Source organism: Plecotus auritus, assembly GCF_963455305.1.
Source record: "Plecotus auritus genome assembly, chromosome: 8".
Lineage (NCBI taxonomy): Eukaryota > Metazoa > Chordata > Mammalia > Chiroptera > Vespertilionidae > Plecotus > Plecotus auritus.
The window spans coordinates 73,828,299-73,851,070 of record NC_137782.1 but is presented as its reverse complement, the minus strand read 5'-3'; the positions used below and the strand labels follow the sequence as shown (position 1 = coordinate 73,851,070).

At 48.3% G+C, this 22,772-nt stretch overlaps 1 protein-coding gene across 1 annotated transcript in view; it reads left to right on the top strand.

Moving 5' to 3' along the window:
- Positions 1-8,635: 8,635 nt before the first annotated feature.
- Positions 8,636-22,772, top strand: part of JAG1 (jagged canonical Notch ligand 1) — a gene marked incomplete at its 5' end in the record, with an annotated part of 35,450 nt that continues 21,313 nt past the window's right edge. Inside the window, 3 exons of the mRNA XM_080683890.1 lie at positions 8,636-8,716; positions 9,144-9,449; positions 17,995-18,046. Of these exons, the coding sequence (XP_080540016.1) occupies positions 8,636-8,716; positions 9,144-9,449; positions 17,995-18,046 (439 nt within the window). The remainder of the gene's footprint in view (positions 8,717-9,143; positions 9,450-17,994; positions 18,047-22,772) is intronic.

Below are 22,772 nucleotides of genomic sequence, written 5' to 3'. Positions count from 1 at the left end.
GCAACTATTCAAAAACAAACAAAAAGTCACTGCACTAGGCATTTAGGGATCTTCTTTAGATTAAGCAAAATTATCAGAAAGATGTATACTTGGGACAATATTACCTTTCCTTCCTTACCTCTTTCACCACCTTGTCCCCAACCCCCACCCCACCTGTCTTTGAGCAGCCCTCAAGTTTAAGTGTGTCATTCTAAGAAACAGTTGCATTTCTCAGCATTCCATAATGTGAGACTCACGCCCCTCCCCCAGTGTTTATAATTACTTCATATACCCACACATATGTGGGTATCTTTCACAACAAAGTGCCAGGAAAGCCTTGCTTCATCTGAGAGACAAGCTTGTTGGCCCTGCATGGGTTAAGTTCATCTTGAGGCTGTGTTTTTTTGGTCACCCTGGCTGTCTTTGAGCTTAGTGTTCAATTTTCCATTCATGTCGTTATGCTTGACCTGCCTGTCTCCATGTATTGTTGTTCCTCTTGATCTTGGTCTTTACCTTTACCTCTACTTTCCTTGGTCTTGATATTTATTTACTTATAGATTTCACCTGGAAGTTGCCTGAATTTTGTTTTTAGAATATGCTGGTATATAAATATATACTTGGGTAAATAACTGTGAGACATTCCAGTTATGACACTGAGCTCGTGATGGGATGATCAAAATGTAGATTTGACTAACCGATACTCACACCCAATGATATGGCATGGCGCCAATCATTGGAAAGCACATTTAAGAACATCTGCCTAACTGTAGACTTTCTGTATTCACCATGGGTTAGACCTTAATGTGCATACAAATCATTTGGGGATCTTGTGAAATTGCAGACTCTGACTTAAAAGGGGGGAGGGGGGAATGAGCGTTCTCTTGAGCTCCCAGGTGATGCCAATGCTGCTGGTCATCAGATTGCATTCAGAATAGCAGGGGAGAGAGAATATAACAAGCCAAGCTCCGAGGACCAACTCTGCAGCATTTAGAAGTGACTTATTTGCTGTAGCCATTTGGTAAATATGTGAGGAATTGATCCTTGAAAAATCAGTTCAGAAAGCAGATGCCATTCTCAGCTCTGCACCCCAGGCTCTGCTAATCCTCAATCAGTGGCATCAACATCACGTTTGTCTAAAACTGGGGGAGAGGAGGAACAGGGAGTTAATGGGTACAGAGTCTCTGTTTAGAAAGGGGAAAAAGTTCTGGAGAGTGGTTACATAACAACATGAATGTACATTTTAAAATAATTTATATTTTTATTGATTTCAGAGAGGAATGGAGAGGGAGGGGAGAGGGGGAGAGAGAGAGAGAGAGAGAGAGAGAGAGAGAGAGAGAGAGAGAGAGAGAGAGAGAGAAACATCAATGAGAGAGAATCACTGATTGGCTGCCTCCTGCACACCCCTACTGGGGATTGAGCCCGCAACCCAGGCATATGCTAAAATGGGGAATCGAACTGTGACCTCCCAGTTCATAGATTAACAATCAACCACTGAGCCATGCCAACCAGGTTCTACACTTTGAATTGTACACTTTAAAATGATTGGTGGCAAATTTTATGTTATATGTATTTTACTAACAATTAAAAAAAAGTCATGCCAGAGCTGGTCAAATCCTTTAGTTATGTGAAGGCTAGTGCAGAATGTGCTGGGCTATATTTTTCCTTAATTGCTAACCCCCTACATTTCCAGTAGTGCAGCCTCAGACCATGTCCCTGCAGCGTCAGACTGTGGCACTACTCTTCTTAGTAGCTGCATTGCACTTTCAAGGTATATTACACGTGTGTTCTATTAAAAACCCCACCTCCTCTTCACATAAATTACTGCCAAACTATTCTAAAATAGTGTAATTGACTTCTGTCCTTTTTACCTGTCTTTGAAAAAAATATTATCACTTCCATGGATGCAATAGCCAACTTTTAGAAAATAAACTTTCTCCTTAATAGTCATCATACGTTTTCTATGCATTAGTTTTATTTCCAAAAGAGAAAAGGAATGTTGGAAATCATTTCTGAATAATGTTAATGAAAATCTGCGTATCAGTAAACCTAAGTTATGACTAATCTTTAAGAATTTAGAAATTTATAGAGAGCACTTGTGCCAGTATTTCTGTTCTCAAGCTAATGTTTCTTTAGCCATCCTTGAGTGCTCTTGGCATAAAAACAATAATAAAAACAACTATTTACCTCCCAAATGAAAAGTTAACCATTGCAATCATCCACTTTTTATGTTCTTAATAACTTCTAATTTAGAGAAAGCCATCAGTAAAGAAACCATTGGCTTGAGAACAAAAGTGTCAAACACAGACACAGTCTTCTAATTTATTGAGAACCATTAACCCAGACATGAAATCCTGGGATCTGAAGCCCTGTGGCTTTTGTGCCATTGGCAGGTGTAATCACCTTTCTTTGACTCTCACATTTATGTTTATTTTGAAACTTTCTCAGATAACTGAATATATTTAGGTCTCCTTTCCATGTGCTCCAACAACTACTTTGATGTATTTTTAATTTTTTTAATTTTTTTTTTTTTTTTTAAGATCTGGAGGCAGCTTTGGGTTTGCACATGTTTGGAAAGCTGAGTGCAAATGAGATGAAAAAGGTGTTCATGGAATAAATTGCATCATGATAGTTTCGGTCGAGGATAAAAAAGTAATACTTTTCCTTCCACCTTCTAAGTTCTTCTAGCTGGGCTAATCAAATTAACAGAGACAGATAACAGGAGAAAATAAAAATGTTAATACATGCACTTGGGAAATTTACATAGCATGCAAATTCCAAAGACAGTGAGACCACATTGGGACTATATGACATTTTGGACTAAGAGAAAAAGGTGGTGAGGGGGGAACAGAGTCTTAGATTTCAGAAGTGAAAATAAGCAATTTACAGGTAGTTGAGGAAGAGCAGAACACCATGGCAGGTAAATTTTTGCTAGGCAACTCAGAAACAATGAAACACAGTGGGTAATCAGGTAAACAAGCTTGGAGTCCTCCTGACTAATTCTAGGGTGAAAATGCTTAAGGTGATTATGCCAAGGTTCCCTTCCTGAAGCAGGTTTTTAAAATTCTGAATCTCTTTAAGAGAAGGGACAAGTAAAAAAAAAAAAAATCTCTTCCTGAGTTTGTTGGGCTTTAGTTGATTTCAGTTTGAAATCATCTGCACGCCTGGGATAGCACATTCCAGGGCCACTGGCTCCCAATGCTACCTGCTTCTGGAAGTGTCATTTCCAGAGCCGTTTAGGGGACGGAAAGATTTGGGAGAGCTCAGTCACACTTCACACTTACAGAAAATTGTTAGTTGCATTTAGATCAATCAACTATACAAACGGACAGATTGGCTTGAAAAAATGCTATCCTGGAATATCTCGTCATTTAGGTGTCATTCACAGAACAGACAACTCTCTATGTTATCGCCAAGAGGGGGGTGAGTGAACGATTTACAGTTGTGTTGAGAATCCCAATTAACAGCTATTTACACCCAGGGTTTTTAATTTCAAAGATGACGCTTAACTATAAGAATATATTTTATAAATGAAACTTTTTCTTCCCAGCTTCAATGAAACTATAAAAGAATCTTAGATTTTAATTCAAAGAGTGAAATGAGGAAATAAATCCCACAGTTCCTGGATTTTGCATGTTGGGTTGGTGTGTGTGTGTGCGTGTGTGTGTGTTTGTGTGTGTGTGACTCTCAGTGATTGGTTTGCTAAAGGCAACGTGGGCACATAACTCTCCTTGTCCTGATAGGTTTCCATGTAATCACTGTGAGACAGGGTTGGGGCAGGACAGGCAAAATTATAAATGCCTGAGTTCAAAGCAAAACCAAAACAATGTTTAAAACGAAGCTCATACAAAATTACTGTTGATAATGCAAGAAAGTCATAGTTCTGGTTTCCAAAGAAAGTTAAGTCAAATCTCTTGCGTATGTAAAATAAAGCTTTGGGGGCGGGGGTGGGGGTGAAAATGGTTGGATCTATTCAATTTATGCTTGAATGTATAAACTTGTGGCCTGGTTATGGTTGCTGTGGGAACTATAACTTAATCCTGATGTTTTTTCATGTCTAATTTCTTGCTCATAGGTTAGTGTTTTTTTTCTTCTTCAGAACTTCTTGTCATGTAGAAGGAGGAGAATAATCCACAGAGGTGGGTATGCTTCCATGTGGAGCTGGCTGGACAGAGTTCCTGGGGCTGGCATTTTCTGCCATGCTTACTTGGTGGAACCAGAGAAGAACTCGTAGGACACATCAGCATCCTTTGTTTCTGCTGGAAAGGAGCAGAAAGATATCACATCTGCTTTTCCATGGAATAGGGCTCATGAACTTGCCTTAACTTCTCTGTAATATTCAAACAAAGAAAAAGGAAGATACTAAAGGACATTTTAAGTGTCCCTTTGGACCTTCCTCTCTTATTTAATGGAAAGAAGAAAGGAATTAGGAATAAAGGAATAAGGGAAAGGAACCATGTTCCTTTTGTTCATTACTATAATCTGCACTGTCTTTATCTGAGACAAGCATGCCCTCCACTCTGTAATGCTTAAGTCCACTATTTTAAAAATATTTTTTATTGATTTTTAGAGAGAGAGGGAGATAAACATTGATGTGAGAGTGAAATATCAATCGGTTGCCTCCTGCACACCCCCTATCGGGGACTGAGCCTGAAACTCGGGCATGTGCCCTGACCGGGAATTGAACAGGCAAACTTTCAGTGCATAAGACGATGCCCAACCAACTGAGACACACTGGCCAGGGCTTAAGTCCAATATGTTGTGTTGTCCACCATATTCTTTGAATCCTACACAGTACCTGGTACATCACTAACTATTTTCCTCAGCATTTTACAGTGAAAAATTTCAAACATAGAAAAAATGGAAAGACTTCTATTTTGCCCACCACCTAAAGCCAATCATTAGCACTTACTTTATTTTAGCATTTATCTACCCATCCATCCATCAATCCCTCTAATTCTTGTGCATTTCCAAGTTGCAAATATCTTTTCACTTCCCTCTAAACACTTCAGCTTCATATAATTAACTCAAATAGTACAATTTTTCTCTTTTGAACCTAAAATTAAATACACCAATCTTAAGCGTACTCTTTAATGAATTTTGCATGCATACACCTGTGTAACCCAAACCCTTATCAAGATACAGATTATCCCTCCCCCGCAAGAGGCCTCAAGCCCATCCCAGCTGTCTCCATCCTCCTATCTCCGCAAGCAATCACTACTTCAATTTTTAATTACCTAGATTAGTTTTGCCTGTTCTAGAACTCAAAACAAATGGATTTATAGTTTGCAGTCCTTTGCGTTTAGCTTCTGTCACTCAACATATTTTTGAGATCATTCGTGTTGCTTAATATAATGTAGTTCTCAATAGATAATGATTTGCTTATTTTTATCAGTGTTGATTAACCCGAGCTTTAAGTTGACGAAATGTATCAGCATCCTTTGCTAATTGTATAATTTAAATACAATTTTAACAGCCTGAACGTCTCTCAAGCCGTTAGTTGGTTTAGCACTGCTGTTTGTTGATGACTCAATAAAGGAAGGGTAGAAAAATGAGGCATCATCTTTTTAAAATTAAAGAAACTACCCATGGATGGTGGTTGGAGCACCTGAGACAGGGCAGACAGTAAGAGATAGCCTCTCCTCTTCTCACAGGTACAGGTGTGATGGTTAAATGTGGCATTTTCACAGGAACAGTTATCTGGAATCTCACTTACTATAGGCTACATCCAAAGGTAGGATGTGACTTGGCCAAATCTGCATGTTTGAGTTCTTTCCACAGTAGTTCCCCACTCAGCAGGGAGGGAGGCTGAGAACTACTGTGGGGAAGTATAGGGTAAGCTTCCACTTGATGTCTGTTGCAGTACACGGGACTGGCTTTTTGGGGGAGTACCAGTTAGGTGGAAGAGTCCCAACTGAAAATTTTCAAAAGAATCCCCTCAAACCCACAACTGTCTTCTCTAAAAGTGGGTTCCCAAGCTCAGGGAGGGTGAGGGACAGGGTACTACTTAGCATGATAATTTTATTGGTGTGATTTGATATTTCTATTAGGGTTGATCAGGTAGTTTCAACCCCAGGAAAATCAATGTTCTCTCTCCTATTAGTCAAGGGGGCTAAACTCACCTGTGGCTTGGAGCCCAGATTACTAACAGGAGGCACCTGCATCTCAGGCAGCCTTCTTGGGTTAAGCCAGGTGGCTGGATCTAAACTGTTCAATGAAAGGCCTGGCTCCATAACTCCTTTTTGAGAGCTGTGTGTGTGTGTGTGTGTGGGTGGGGGGGGGGGGGAGGGCACGCAGGGGTACAGTGTATAGAATTTGAACAGGTTTGGGTAATGGGAACTATAAGAGATGTGTATTTTAATACTTCATCAGCCTTCATAAATTGTGCTTTTTCCAGCACCAGCATTTTGCTTTTGGGGAGTAGAGGTGAGGAGGGGACAGGTGGGAGAGATTAGTGTATGGAAACTGGTAAGAAAAGTCTTTATAAGAACACAGTTGGCAACTAGATGCCTAACACTTAGGATAAATGGGGAAAATGAGGCCTGGGGAACATGAAGACAAAATGCCCAGTTGGCCACTGCCTATGTGCCAACTACAAGCTTGTTCTGCTCTAACCGATTCCCCTTTGAAAATATGGATTAATTCTCTCACCAATGAGCATTAGATGGATGGATACATTACCATTAAGAAGGTGCCTTTCTTAGGTGTTCTTGAGCTGTTGAAATGCCAATATTCTAAACCATCCTTGCTGACTTTGAATCAGTGTAAAAAGGTCAGTTACCATATTTTATTCTCCTGTGTGAATATATTGACCATATTGAGACACCCATTAAATAAGTAAATAACCACAAATTACCCACCCTTTTATACTCTCATAACTCAGGATATTGGAAACTATTTTCCCTTTACCCACTGCAGCCCATTACGCCACAGAGCTCCAGAGGGCTGGAGCCAGGATCCGGTCCCTAAATAATCACTCCTTTTCTGTAATACAAGGGCCAAAACTTTGTCCATCCTTCAGTAGAAATCATTCTTTTCCTTAAAGAGGTCCTCTCAAACACAGCAGTAGGTCCTCTGGAAAAGGGGTGAGAGAGGCTTCCGCCAGCCCGCAGGTTTCCTTTGACCTTGATTATGACCGGAGGCTCGCCTCGAGGTGGAAGATAGCATTAGTTTCCATTGCCACCCCAGAGAAGCCAAGTTGTGGGACGATGGCGGTGAGATGGTCCTTTCCAGGCTCATCTCTTGCCACCCAGAAAGCAGCTCGGAGGCCGCCTACAGGTGCAATCCGGGCACTGCGGCCAGGGCAGAGGGGCTGGGGAAAGCGTGAGTCCAAGCCCACCAGCACCTCTGCCTGCCCTTCCCAAAGCCCGAGCAGGGCCCCAGCGCGCCCGCGGCCCTCTCCCTTCAGTTTCCCCTCGCCGCTGCCCAGGCGCGGTTTGGGAAGGAAACTGAGAGCCCTCCGAGGCTCCGCAGACTCGGATTTGGGAGGAGGTGGGGCGCGGCCGAGGCTTTCCCTCGAAACTGCGGCGAGCCTGGCTCCGGGAAAGTTTTTCAAAGTTCCCAGCAGCGCCTGCCCCGGTCGCCTCCGCTGGGCGAGCAGACGGCGGCCAGCACGCCAGCCTCGCCGCCGCCTCTGCCGCTACTGCCGCCAGCAGCTCGCTCTGGACGGCTCGCTCGCGGGAAGCGGGCCGGGCTCCCGGCGGGCAGGCCCTCCTCCGGGGGCGAAAGCCGCAGCTGACGCAGGCAGCTTGGAAGGCGGAAGCTGCCCCGCTCCGACCGCTTGGGCAGCGCCGCGGCGCCTACACCTGGGATCCCGGCGAGCGGGCCGAGGCGCCCGGCCCGAGGCGCCCGAGGGGGCGGTCCGCGCTAAGGGCCCCGGGCGTCCCCGAGCAACTGACACTTCGAAGTTCTTTCCTGCGCCCTCCCCCCGTCCTCGCCAGACCCAGGGCTCCCGGGGGCGGGGGTATGTGCTGGGTTCCCCAGCGTCGACGCCCTCCAGCGTATGCCTAGACCCCCATCCCCTAGCAAGTTCCTCCCCGTACTCCCCCTACCCAGCAACCGAAGGGGAAGGGGTGTGACTCCGACGGACACGCCCCTCATGAATATTAATAGAGCGCATGCGCCTGCCGGGCGCGCTGGGTAAAGGTGGCCAGCCAGGGCTGCGGCTCCCAGACGGGCTCTCCGAGTCCCTCTCCGAGAGCCGAGTGGGCACGCGTCATTGTGTTACCTGCGGCCGGCCCGCGAGCTGGGCTTGGGTTTTTTTTTCCTCCCCTCCCTCCCTCCTTTCTGTGCAGCTGATCTGAAAGGGAATAAAAGGCTGCACATAATCATAATAATAAAAGAAGGGGAGCGCGAGAGAAGGAAAGAAAGCCGGGAGGTGGAAGAGGAGGGGGAGCGCCTCAAAGAAGCGATCAGAATAATAAAAGGAGGCCGGGCTCTTTGCCTTCTGGAACCCGCCGCTCTTGAAAGGGCTTTTGAAAAGTGGTGTTGTTTTCCAGTCGTGCATGCTCCAATCGGCGGAGTATATTAGAGCCGGGGCGCGGCGGCCGCAGGGGCAGCGGCGACGGCAGCACCGGCGACAGCACCGGCAGGAACACCAGCGCGAACAGCGGCGGCGGCGGCGGCGGCGTCCCGAGTGCCCGCGGCGCGCGGCGCAGCGATGCGGTCCCCACGGACTCGCGGCCGGCCCGGGCGCCCCCTGAGCCTCCTGCTCGCCCTGCTCTGCGCCCTGCGAGCCAAGGTAGGAGCCCGCGGGGCCTCACTCGTACAGGCCGCCCTCTCCTTTCCCTCGCGACGCCCAGGACGCCTGCGGTTGAGCGCCGCGAGCGGGGCCAGGAGTCCTCGGTCACCCAGCTCCCCAGCCGGGCCCCTGCGCCCGAAAGGCTGCACCTGGGCTGGGGGACCCCCCCGTCCTTCTAAATGTATCCTCCAGGCTGGGCAGGGGGCATGTTCGCTCCACCCTTGCTACTCCAGTGCAGTCGTCGGAGTTCTCCCGCACTCGTGCATTTTTTTTTGCCCGGGAATCACGTTGAGTCTTTGCGCTCAGTTTTGCAAAATTATTTTCACTTGGCGCCGAGGGCTCATCGGGGCGGGAGGGAGGGAGTCGCCACTTCCACCCTCGAAGAAAACAACTTTTCCCCGTGCTGACCTCCCTTCCTCGCCGGCAGGTGTGCGGGGCCTCCGGCCAGTTCGAGTTGGAGATCCTGTCCATGCAGAACGTGAACGGGGAGCTGCAGAACGGGAACTGCTGTGGCGGTGCCCGGAACCCGGGGGACCGCAAGTGCGCCCGCGACGAGTGTGACACGTACTTCAAAGTGTGCCTCAAGGAGTACCAGTCCCGCGTCACGGCCGAGGGGCCCTGCAGCTTCGGCTCGGGGTCCACTCCTGTCATCGGGGGCAACACCTTCAACCTCAAGACCAGTCGCGGCAATGAACGTAACCGTATCGTTCTGCCTTTCAGTTTCGCCTGGCCGGTGAGTGACGGACGCAGGCTGGGAGGCCGCGCCGAGGTTCGCACCCGCGTCTGCCGAGCCCTGCTTTCTCTTGCGAGAGGAATATTAGAGTCTTGGCTTAACGCGGCGCTCGCTAATAGGGGAAGATTTTTTTGGATGGGGGTTAGGGTGCAAGACTCGGCAGGCCCATCCCCGCTGCTTTTTGCTAAGAGCACAGAAAAATGGGTACCCCAGAGATTTGGGAGCAAAGCTCCCAGGAAAACGGGTTTAACTTGCAACTTGAAGGCCCCAGAGTAAACCTCCCTCCCCCCTCCCGAACCAGGAGGTCATTATAAATGATCCTTGCTTAACCAATTAAACGCTGTGGAAGGCGACTCGGCTCAGTTTTGGCCTTCGAACGACGTCCAAATTGGCACCCTCCCCTTTCCCGTGGAAGGCCGGGAGGGCGGGTGTGTCCTTCCTGGAGGGTGTGGAGGGAACCCGTTTCCCCCTGCTCCCCAGGAGATTTTGGTGCGTGCGGGGGCGCTCTCCCGGCTGGGTGCAAGGGCTAGGGGGCAGCCGCCGGAGGGGGGAGGGTCTCCGGGCCTTCGCCCGTGCTGCCTCCGCCCCCTGCCGGTCCCTTCCTGCCCTCGCCCCCGTGCGGTGTAGCCTTGTGGCCTCATTTCCAGTGGTTCCCGGGCTCTGGAACAGCTGTGTTTGCAAACTTCCCCGGGAAGGGCGGGGGTATGCCCTTGTCCAGAGGGCGCGGGTCCCCGCAAGCCTTCAGGGGCGTGCCAGAGCTTGGAAGTGGCGGTCCACTAGAGGCAGTTACTGCGGGTGCAAGTACATGGACCCCCGTCTGAGAGCCTCTGGAGGCTCCGGGCGCCGCTGGCAGACCCCCACAGCGAGGCCCTTGCAACATCCCGAAATGGGTGGAAGGAAGATGAATGCGATTGCAGAAGAGGAGGAAAGGGGAAAATGTTGGTGCCCTCTGCCCCTTTCCTGCTGTCCAGGAGGCGTGACTCATTGCCAGGACTGTGGCTTGGCCCAGCCTGTGCTGGGAGGGTGGGTGGTGAGAGGGGGAGCTCTGTGCGGAATACTCTCCACCGCGTGCTCTGATGGGGTGCACTCTGCTGCCTCCTATCCGTGGGCTGGGGCTGTGATTCCCAGCTGGGGGTGGGGAGGACAGGGTAGAATTAGAATGTCTGCTTTGGTATATGTGAAGCTTGGGATGGCTCTCACGTTTACAGGACCTGGCTTTTTAAAGTGCCCTCTCTGCCTCGGAGGAGATAAGACAGTTATCAAAAACATGCCATTAAGAGGGGTTTATAAAAACCTGTGCTATGTGGAGTTCTCAGAATGAAGGGCTGCTTCTGTTATGGGATTTCATTTTTGTAAAGCAAGTTTATCGTGTTAATCCCCTATTAGGGAGAACTTTAAGCTAAAGAGGTTAGCCACATTTTAAATCCGGCTGGGCCCACATTTACTGTGAATACTGACTGCCCTTCAACGTGTGTGTGGAGTTTCAGGAAGGGGCCTGCAGGTGGTTCCAACCTCCCAGGCTCAGTCCCGAGCCCCTTGCTTTTCACAAGACCATAAAAGGAATCTTATTAGTGATGTGGAAAAGCTGCAGGCCTGGCTGAGGTTCATTTTGGAGAGTAAGGTCAGAGGATGGATGGAAACAGGGAGGGAGCCTTGCTCCCCAGGCTGGCTGGGGAAAGTGACCTAGAAGGTGTGTCTGTCCCCTTTTGACACTTGGCAGAGAGTCCTGGATAGGGAAGGAGCGGAAGTGGCATGTGAGGGCAGAGAGATGATTGATTTGCTGGTGCTCTTCTGTGGTTTCAGGCCCACGGGTCACCAACCATGAAATAGACTTTCTAGAATGGGGGGACTGCTTGGTCTACACTGAGTTGTGGTTCCTTTGAAGTTAGGCCAAATGCATGTATCACTCATAAACAAGTCTCCACCCTGCTGCCCCAAAAAGGCCTGCTGTGAAATATAAGCTTTACTTCCCAAGAGAAACCAGAGTTCAGGTATATTGTTTTAGTTTATTTTTCTGAGTGCGGTTGGAGAAACAACCACAGCCTGTAACTTTCAAGAATGATTCCAGGGTGAGTGTTAACTGAAATGAAAGCACTCAGGTAGCCGAGTAAACATGGAAATAAATAAGCATAGCTTCATTTACTTTGGCAATTAAATATTAATAAGCAAGTGTATTTAAAACGGATTTCCTTGAATAGCGAGTGACTGAACTTGGTACAGAATTCAAGATTTACAGCGTATGTGGCTTAAAAACAAATCAAACCTTGAATTGCCAGCCACCTGATTTCCCAACCCCCCAGGCAGCCTCAATTTCTGTTATCATGGGTCCTCCCAAATTTGCTGACAATGGAAGAGCTGTGGTTCAGGGGCACGGTCAAAGGTCATTTTAGAAGGTCATGTGATTCACGTCTTTTGAGAATTATGACTCTATCAAACAACTGTGTTCTGGAGAGGAAGAGGAGGAAGTGATTTGGTCAGATATGGAATATAATCCACATCCCAGTGTCCACGTGGGAAGCTCTGGAGGTGGGACTGCCTGCCAGATAGTATCAAATTATGTCCCACTTGGATCTGCTGCCCCAGTCCCAACTTTGTGGTAGTTTTCATTGGTGGTTTATAATAGCAATACTGATGCTGCTCCTAGGGGCTTGTCTTGAAGCAACTAGCCTGATTTATGATCCTCCAATCTGGGTCTTGGTGATAACAAAAAACGGTGAGAGGTAATTGGGCTTAATGAGAAATAATTTGTAAATAACCATTTATAAATCACTGAAATGGGTAAGTTGCCCCTCCCACTAAATCTCAGTAGTGCCTGTTTATTAAAAATACATTACCAGTGTAATTACCACTACTCAGCCCCTAAAGCTTTTCAGGAACTCAAAACCCCTGTTAGTTTTATGATGTCCCGCTGGCCCTAGGGTGACATGAATCTAGAGATACTTTGGGGGAAGCAATTGAGATATGTGGTCTCTCAGCCTCATATTTAAATGCCATTGGCACTGATAACAGGCTTGCTGAGTTCAGCTTAATTTTTAAAGAAAATACAATGAAATGTGATTCTTGTGTACCAGAGAGGTGCCAGCTTTGGCACCCTTCACTCTTAAAGACCTGAATGAGCAACTGCTAGGGGTTTGGGTAACTTGGATGCCAGAGGTTAATCGGAATGTGATCAGCAGTCCTTGTTTTTATGCCTTCCGTGTTTCTAGTCCCTAAGCCTTCACAGATGTAGTGTGGACATGTGGAGGACAGAGGGAAGGAGTCTTCATTTGAGACGGCTCATTTCTGTAGCCATTATGTGCAACCCATGGGGTTAGCGTGCATACAAACAGTGCACATGTGTGTACATGCTCAGAGCAAGGGACTTTGTGCACTTGGAGAAAACACCCTGTGCCCTAAGACACTTACTTACCTGTGGAAAGTGATGAAATGACTGCATTGCAAAACTGGGCTTAGGAATGTAGTAGAATTGTGCTCACTTTGCACCAAGTGTCTGCAGCATGGCTGCTCCCCGGATGGAATCCTTATATTCAAGGCACTTGGCCTGTAACATCTCTTCTCTTCCAGGTGTAACCTTCTCTATGTTTTCTTCCTCCTCGTTGTCTTGTTTCTTAGCAACTTATTCAAACCTTCAATACTTACATGAGTTTACAACCCACCAACTCCCCACCCATAATTCTACAGGGACTTCAAACATTTTTAGAAATCGGTGAAGCTTTTGGCAAAAGGACTGTTGGGGGAGTAGTATAGGTAAGGAGGAGAAGCAGCAACTACTTAAGAGGTGGTGTGTAGCCTCCTAGAAAACCAGCGAACTGAATACTGCCGAGAATCTTTGCAGCTAGAGTGGTAAAGGAGACCCTTTGTATGGAAGGCAAGTGGAAGGTGTAACATGGAGGAAAGGTGTTACACCCACAGAAAATGAAGCCAAGGCAACAAAGTGTCTTCAGAGCCCTGATCTGAAAATGGGAATGCAAACAGAGGCGCCTTGGATTCACAGCAGCCACAGGCCCATTGTAGAAGGGCGGAACTTGGTTCCAATGTCAGGCTTTCAAGATTGGCTGCAGTGTAAGAATGCATGACCTTTGGATGTGCTTACAATTAGTATGGTAATCCATAACAGCAAATATTTCTGAGAATTCCCCCTTGGTGAATTTCAGAGGCATGTTCCTACCGCTCCACACCCAACCCCTAGGTTAGGTTCTGAGCTGCTGAGAAAAGTGACAGCTTTTAACTACATTTTAAACTTAAGCTTTTTTCAACTTTAGGGAGATGTGTTAGGGTGCATGGGAAGTGATGATTCTTGTGTTTCCTAGAATGGTAGTGGAGGTGGGGTAGGGTTCTGGGTTCAGAAATGTTCAGCGTTTATCTTGGCTTTTGGGGCCGAGTGGCCCTGTTGTGACTTCCTTGTTGGTTTCTGATCACTGCGTGGACTGCCCTGAGGCCCTTGTTTTTATGGTGTCAGTGACATTTGTCACCAGTGCAGTGCGTGTGCAGGGAAGAAATTCCGCAACATGGTTCCCAGTGGTTAAAAGTGATATGTAAATAGTCAAACATTCAGAGCCCTCTACCAGCTCAGCCCAGTTTTTATGCGCTTTTGGTAAATAAGTAGAAAGGCTTCTTGTTCAGGCTTGCTCGGTGTGAACCAGCGGTTGTGCTTGGCTGGCTTCTCGGTATTCTATCTATTAACCTCGCCACCCTTTTGTAACTGGTGCATTTAATTATCAGTGGGATGCTTTTCAAACAGGTAAGGGTAATGATGGGAAAGGGGTGGGGGCATTTCATTGAGTCTCAAATCTGGATTGAGCTCTGGGGCCGCTTGGTGGGTCTTTGAGGTGGGCTTTCATGAGAAAATCACCCTTTGTAACCAGATCAGACTGTATTGAAATGTCAAGCCCTGCAGACTAAATGGCTCTCTGACTACAGTCTTCTTAGATTGTATGCTCTGGGGTAGTTGTCCTTTCTCCATGCCTCACCTGGCCGAAACCCTGCAATACGTGAATTGTTTGTGTGAGTGTGCGTGTGCCCACACATGGAATCTCTGGCACCTTTATTTGATGTTTGTGACTGGAATATTTTATACTCTGGCCACCCAGACACAGGCAGGACAATAGTGTGGCCGAAGGGACTGAAATGAGGATTATAGAGAATAATGTGGCTTCTCCAATAATAATGCTAATACAGGGCCGGCAACAGGAAGCGACAGTTGAGTCAGCAGAGAGTACACGGTTCCAGACAATCCCGGGGCGAGTGCCTCTGTACAGTGGCCCCGTGGGCACTTGGGGCATTCCCAGAGTGTGAGTTCCTCAGGCCGCCTGTCGCGGTGGCCTGGGGTTTTGGACGCTGCACGCGTGCCATTTGGATGGCGGTTTGTTTGTGTCCGTCAGCTTGGCAGGAGTGGAGGCAGCCGCTTCTCAGAGCTTGGTTTGGCTGCTACCGTTGCCAGGAAAAGGAAGCTCCCAGCTGCCAACACAATTACCTTTGTTTCTTACATCCCCCTTCTTAATGTGGCAATTAAGTGCTTACCACTCTGCCTAGTGCCAAGGTAACCACCGAGGAGTGTGATGGGCACAGCACACAGCCCTCCCACAGCCTCGGTGCCGAGGGCAGGAAGGTGCTTGGAGGGCACCGGGTGGCCCTGGAATGCCTTGGGGCTTGGGTATCAGGAATCTCCTAGGTAAAATTCCCCAGAGGTCACTCTGAAAGCCGACCATTCCTCCTTCCTGCTGCATGAGAATGAGAACCTGAGAACCAGCTGCTGTGTTGCCAGTTTCCATGGGCCTGGAGTTGGGAAGGGTCAGAAGTGATTCACTCTGCCAACCCAGACTGAAGGTCTGTTAGCAACCCATCCATCCTGAGGCTTTGTCCCCAGGCCATTTTTCTGGTCAAACTTAGGGCGGGGGGGGGGGGGGGGGGGGGCGGGGAGGGAGATGAAAGCCCGGTGACTGTCATAAGAGTCTTAGTTTTATAGCATGAAACCAACTAAAATCCAGGTATTTGCTGTTTCTTTTTTCTTGTGTGGGTTTTGTGGTATGAACTCGTTATCTTGACTGGGACTCCTTTGCAAGCCCTTGGGAAGGCCTTGTGCCTCTGCTTGGGGTCAGATTCGCAGTGGCTAATTGGGTGTGACATGATCCGAATGGATTGTTGATTTCAGCCTGGTACCCTACTTTGATGGCATAAGGTGTGCGTGGTCTGGATCTTGGAGTCCATGTATATTCTGGGATATACAGAGGTCAAGCGTGGGCCTGGGAAAAATTAAAGTTCCCTCGCAACTAATAATCATTGTCAAATTATCTTGATTGTCGATCTATAGTGTGGGGGTGGAGTGGGTGGTAAGAGTGCCTCCTAATAGGGGCCTTGAAGGGAACACTTTTCTCTGAAGGCTGGGCAGGAGGAATCCTCCTGGCTCGGGAGGTGAATTCTAGGACCACAATCCCTTCTCTGAAACGAGGGAAGAGAAGAAGGTCCAAGGCTTTTTAGTTTGTTTTTTTGGCAAGGCTTTGTGGCCAACACCACAGTCTCCAGCCCTCCCCCATATCCGCCCCATCTCCACCTCCGAGCAGGAGGCAGTGATGGAAAATCATGACAGGCAGCGTCTATAGCTCTGCCACGCTCTTCACTCCCGGTGGGACAGTGCTGGTCAGCAGCTTCTGAAGTCTTTCCAGTTCTGGCAAGGATGAGCCGGGTAGACAGCTTGGTCTTCCAAGTTCTTGTGCAAGACCAAGGGATGCCTTCTCCCTTGAGCATGAAGCCGAGTTAATACAGTCACACCAGCTCAGTCAGCTCAGTCCTGGGACGCCTTCCCTTTCCATGGGTTTGCGGGTATTATGTGTTTAGTGCTCTGCAAGTCTGTCAAAACTCTGGGTATCAATGCATCTAATCAGGGGATTAATTACAACAATATGTGGAAGCGAGGAACGTGGGTCTCAACGTGATCAGCAAATGAAGGGCTTAATTATACAGAATCAGGCCCACGTCTGGCCTCCTTTGGACTTGGCTCGCCTCGAATCAGTAGAGAAATAGTTTCTTGCTGTGCTCAGGGAAGAGTCCTGTAATTTGTAGGAAGTGCTAGGGAACTGAGAGGCTGTAGATAAGGTGTAACTTTCACTAATAAAATATTAACAAGGACAATGAGTTTGGACCTATGGCCACTCACAGAAGAGGGCTGGGCATGTGCCCTGGCTTGCCCAGTTTTGCTTGCTCTTCTGAGCATTTTCCCACAGTTATCAGTGAACGAAATGGAATCCTACTCTGCTTTGAGTATGAAACATATTTCGGCTGAATTCCAAGGCAGGATCTATCACAAGATGTTTTTATACTCAGAGGCGGCCTGCTGTGTTGCTATGTGAGCAGGAAGCTTTCCTTGAGTTATGAATGAAGCTCCCTTTTCCGCACCGTGTTTGCCTTCACCTTGTAGGTGTCACTTCTTGGTGCGTGTGTTTCTGGTGGCCTGGCATTATTTGATTAATATGCTCTACTATTCCTGATGTGGGGGTACCCGACTGCCAGTGATGGTGCAGGGGGCACATAAAAGGGTTCCTGCGCCTTTTCTCCCTACCCCCTGTGGATATATTTCTCCAGCACCGAGGTAGCTGAAAGTTTATTTAAACCCTGGTGTTTCATGAGACTGACATCATTCTAAACTACAAACGAAGATTGGAGTAAACTCGGGAGAATTTACTAATGGCTTGGATTTGGGGGCAGGTGGGGTTCTGAGATAAGCCTGGAAGATAAAAGGTGCCTTCCGTATAATAGCTGGCAGCACGCCAGTGTCCAGGGAACTCATTTCGTTAGCGAACTCGGATTATTCCTGGAATGTTAGATCTTATTGACAGATAAGTTTATCAATAGATATAACCCTCAAATGAGTGCTTATTTCTCCCTTTTGTACTTTCTTCCCCAGGGCCTGCTCCCCCCCACTCACCAGGCACCCCAAGTTAGGTTGCTGCCTTTGTCTTGGGAGTCTCTGCACCTACCCCCTCCTGCTTCCTAGAGTCACCTGATACTTGTGGGAGCCGAGATGGTCTCACACAGACAGGGCTTTCAAAGGGGTTCTGAAAAGGAAAAGGGGGCCTCCCTGGGGACCGCCCCACCAGGGCCCAAAGTGTAACCTTAGCAATACCCGGCCCTCCTTGTTGGGCCCCCTCCCCCGGCACAAAGACCCAGTTAGGTTTGTTTAGAATAAATTCTTTGTGTGTTTTTCTCATGCACTAGAATTAGGGTCTGGAAACTTTTGGAAAACTGTATGCTAAGTGCTCACCAATAGGTAGGTGGCATTTCCTGATGAAGACTTGGAGCTGCCTGCAGGATGACCACTGTGGGTCCCCCCTCCAATGCCCCTGCCCGCCCCCCCACCAGATGAAAGGAGTCAGGCTGGGATGGGTGCTGGAATGGGGAGGGGAGTTGGGTAACCTCAGTTCAACAGCAAAAGAATTTTCATTTTGGCTTTATGGTTTTGTTTGGTGGGGTATGTGGGGAGGCCAGGAAAGTAGAACACTGAAAGCTGACCCCTCTTTCTAAATACTAAGTGTCATTTATCTCTTTGCAGAGGTCCTACACTTTACTCGTGGAGGCGTGGGATTCCAGTAACGACACTCTCCGTAAGTATCACAGCGGAGAACTTGTCCAAGTGCACGTTTCTGTAAGTGTGGTGCTTGGCATGCAGTACCTGTCTGAGCTGAACCTGTCTCCTGGGTGTCAGGGAACTTCTACCACCCCCCACATTTGCCCCCGCCCCCTAAGGCGAGCCTCTTAGTAGCGTCTTTTCCATAACTTCCCCTGGGCATCTTGCTTAGAATATTAAGTGGCCAGGCCTAATTCCCAGTTAACTGGGTCCTTGAATATGGGACCTAGATTATCTTTGGGATAGAGATCTTAATGGTTTTACAACTTTAAAACCTTGTAGACTGCTAAAGGATCAAAGTAGTGACTTTTTAAAAGTCCATTTAAACTTTAAGTGAGCGTCTAATCTCTCATCGGAAAGATAAAGCCGCAAAGGTGGCGCTGGTCTCTAAAGACCGACCTTGAATTTCACTCGGTGGGCAGGTGAGCTTCCAGCCGGCCAGGGTTTCCCACACTGTGCACGACAAACCTTTCATTGAAGCGGAATTCCAGAGCCTCCCAGCCATGGCACTTGCCTTGCCCCCTTGAGAAAGATGACTCTTCAGTGCAGGCTGCTTTTCAGAGGAGCGATGGGTGGGTTTCAGTGGGGAAGCTGTGGAGGGCACCTATGGAAATCGCAGCAGCCTGGCTTATAAGGTAGTCTTTGCTCCTTATAGGAACTTAAAAATGTTTTCCCTCCCTCGCTGAAACTGCGAGTTCCCTTTTTGTCAGCAGGATCAGGGTGGGCTGTCTTTGGAAAACTTGATTCACGCAGAAATCTCAGTCTGCGCAGGAGGAGAGATTGATCCAACATTTGTCTTTGCCTTCGGTTCTCTGAATGCCTTATCCCTTTTGTTTCTCTGCCTCACTGACCCTTTCTTTGTGTTATTGCTTCTGATGACATTTCCCCCCTTTTCTCACCTGGCCTTTTTTTTTTTAAAAAAACAAACAAACTGATTCTGAGAATGGTGGATGCCCAGAGAGGGCCTAGTGAGGGCTTGGTATAGGCCAGTGGTCGGCAAACTGCAGCTCGCGAGCCACATGCGGCTCGCGAGCCGCGGTTTTCCGCTCTGTTGACTAATGAGTTTGCCGACCACTGGGATAGGGACAACAACAGCCTGTAGTTATTGGAATCGAGAGTCTAGGTCAGTGACGGCTCGCCAGCCGCATGTGGCTCAAGAGCCGCAGTTTGCCGACCACTGGTATAGGCCAGATGGGCTGCTTCTGGCTCTTTGGGTCGCCCAAGGCCACCCAGTCCTTGCTGAGCCCAAGAGTGCCAGAGGCTCCAAGCTGTTTGGATCACTCCTCGCCTTGGCCCTGTGGACTTCCTCCCTGAGGGACACCCCTGGCCCACTGCGGTGTGGGGGTGTGTGACCAGCATTGGTTCTGACTGATGCCAGTCAGGATGCTGGACACCTGTTTGTTCTCTCCTCCCTCCCTTGCCACAGACGTTGGGATTGTGTGAGCGTTATGTCACTGTGACCTGCTTACACTGGTAACTAAGCATTGGGGGGAAGAGGGTGGGAAGGGGAGAAATGGCTTCTTCAGAAACCGGTGCAGACGTGCTGGGCTCCCCTCCACTGTAGATATTAAAACAATCTGGAGTGAACATCCTCAAGGTTGAGCCTAGCTTATTTTAAAAGCTGGATCAGGACACATGGTAGGGCCGGCTAGGGACTTCCTGGGCCTTCCCTGGCCCCGCAGGTCAGGTAGCTGTTTTCCTGGGAAGCTGGTGCGCATACAGAGCTGTCCATGGTTGTGTGCATTTTGGGGTTGCCCCATTTTGGAGCTCGGGGGCATGGCATGTTTAATCTGTTGCTGGGGGTAGAGCCAGATCTCTGGAAGGGCGCCAGGAGGACCTGGGGTAGGGATACAGGGTTTGTGACCTGTACCCTTGAAGAGGGGGAGCCACAAAGCCCCCCCTTGACCGCAGGTCATTGAGGCTCACTTTGTGAACCCCAATGAGGAAGGTAGGGTTTGCTGGGAGTGCGTTGTCTGCTTGCTTCTTCAGCCCTCTTGATGTTTTCAAGTTAATTAAATTCAGCACATTCAGAGCCAAATTCGATATCTTCCCTCTCCAAAAACAGATCCTGCCTCGAGCCCTTTCTGGGTGACTGGTCCCAGCATTTGAACACTCAGTACCGTGAACCAGAAGTCTGGAGGGGCATCCTGTATACATCCCTCTCACAGCATCTATATCTAATCCACCTCCACGTTCTGAAAACCTTGTCTCCAAGACCTCCCCAGGATCCTGCTGCCTCCCACCATCTCCCCTGCTACTGCCCTGGTCCAAGTTGCCATCTGCTCACACTCGAACTCTTAACAGAAGCAGCTGAATTAGTCCACTCACATCTACTCTGGTCTGCCTCCCATGCTTTCTCCATTCTCCTGCTATCTTGGTATTTTCAGAGCTTTGTCACCTTTACTAAGAGCTTCTTACTGTTCTTGGGACAGATCTCTATTGGCCCACAGGCCTTATACTCCAGCCTTGTCTCCCTGCCACGTGGTCATCCATTGCATTCGTATTCCAGTCATAACCCACCACTCACCTTTCTTCACATTCTCCTGCCCAGTGACTTTTGCATATGCTTGTTGCTCTGTGTGGAATGTTTTGCTTTTCATTCTCTTCATCCTCTGTCCCTCCCAAGGGACTGTCCTCTGTGAAGGCAGATGCTGAGGGTATGTAGCAACCTAAACAGAGGTGGCTCCTTTGGGGGGGCCCAATCAAGATGCAGACATCCTGGCTACAGATTAGAGACAGAACCCTGAGTGTGGGAACAGAACACCTTCGCACAGCAGCTCTGCGATGAGCCCTCACGAGCAGGGCGTGGCCCAACCGAAGCCCAGCTGTGCTCATGTATTGGAGAGTGTTGTCTAAGGCTGGCTCTCCTGCCATCAGTCCTCCAGGGTCATTTCTGTTGCATTTCAGGACTGCAGTGTACAAGGGTACACGTTTACCTTTCTGTCCCAGAGCAAATGGCTTCAGTTCCTTGTGCTGTTCACTAGATATGTAACTACAAGCAGGCATACTCAAGACCAGGGCTTGCTGCCCTGTCTGGGTTGGTGGGTTGGTGAGGTCCTGGGCTTATGCTCAGACTCGCCTCCCATTACCTCCTCCTTGGCCTGCAAGCCCGTTGTGGGTGCTTCATGCTCCCCCTCCACGCAGTTGAAGATTGCAGGAAGGCTTGTTAATACCCTTTACAGTCACGAAGCTGGACTACCCCGTGATCTACCCCAGATACATTTTTAATGCGCCAACCTGATAGGAAGTGTGATTCAGGCAGCTTAGAAGAAGCAGGCAGCAAACTTGCTCTCTGTAAACCAGATACCAGAAAGCATGTCACACACTCTCTGCCTTTCTGCTGTTAGGGAAAAAGTGTCACGCAGGTGTGAAGTTAGTTATGCAGATCTGGTAGACCCACTGGGGATTCGGAAATAACCCCTTCACCATATTTCTTCCTGGAAATCTGTGGAAAGCATGCTAAGCTATTGAGAATGACATGTCAGCAATGCCTTTAGGATTGGCTTGGACTCTTGTTGGGATTGTTTGTTGTTGATACCTGCCTGAGAGAACCTGGAGGTCTCCGAGCCATGGCAAGCGTGTTTAAATAATTCATTTAGTAAGAGCTCATAATCACATGGTAATAGCTCACTACACTTTTTAATTGAACTAGCAGAACAAACACACAGTTAATGGAGGACATTTTTGTCATTCTTCGGCCTGTGTTTATTTGCAAAACTGAAGTTAGTAAAGTGTTTTCTGCAAGTGGTTCTGTGCATGCTGGGGTGAAAGTCTGCAGGTATGTGGGCTTGTTCAAGGCTTGTCTTGCCCACACGACAGTTAAAGAAACCCAGAGGGTGCATAGGGCGATGTTGGAAGTGGAGTGTGGATGGAGCCACTCAGGCGTTCCTCCACTCCTGGTCACCTGCAGGGTTTGCATAGCCTCATCAGTGCGCACAGGCCCTGGGCCTAGAAAAACGGGTGTGGGTGGGTAAGAATCACAAAGACATTACAAGTAGGTTCTAACACAGTCTCTCCAAGGTGGCCTTGAATTTGACAAGGTGGTGAAGGGTTGGTGCTGGCAGGTTTAAGAAAACAAACACAAGACCAGGCTGGGGTGCTGACTTAGCGCCTTGCTTCCTTCTCACAACCCTCCCCTGCACTCCCTGGCACATGGTGCATATGGAGCTGCTTCAGTACCTGTCTCTCTCAAACTAGATTATCAGTGGCCTCGAGGCAAGGGCCACTTCTGTTCTCCTGAGAGCCGCTTCAGCTCCAGCGTTTTTCCTCAATGGGCACTCTTCAGCGAGCATAACTGGCTCCAAACCCCCCTCAATCTGTCTCTTAAGTGGGATGAATTCCTTTTTTCATCTGCCTTCTGGGCAACGGTGCAAGGTGCAGTGCATCAAGTTCGTAGTCTTGCTGTTTAAATGCCAACTGAAAAGGTGGTAAAGGTCATCATTTTTAGAAAACATAACTCTCCTCCTTGGCTTCCAATGAAGAGTTTGGAAGTAGGTGCTTTCTAAAGCAAGACACAAACCTTTAAAACCAGAAGAGAGATCGCTAACCTTGACCTGGAATAATGAAATTTAAGAGCAACATTCCATAGTGGGCTACTTCTTATAATGCAGTGGTCCTCAACCTTTCTAATGCTGCGACCCTTTAATACAGTTCCTCATGTTGTGGTGACCCCCAACCATAAAATTATTTTCGTTGCTACTTCA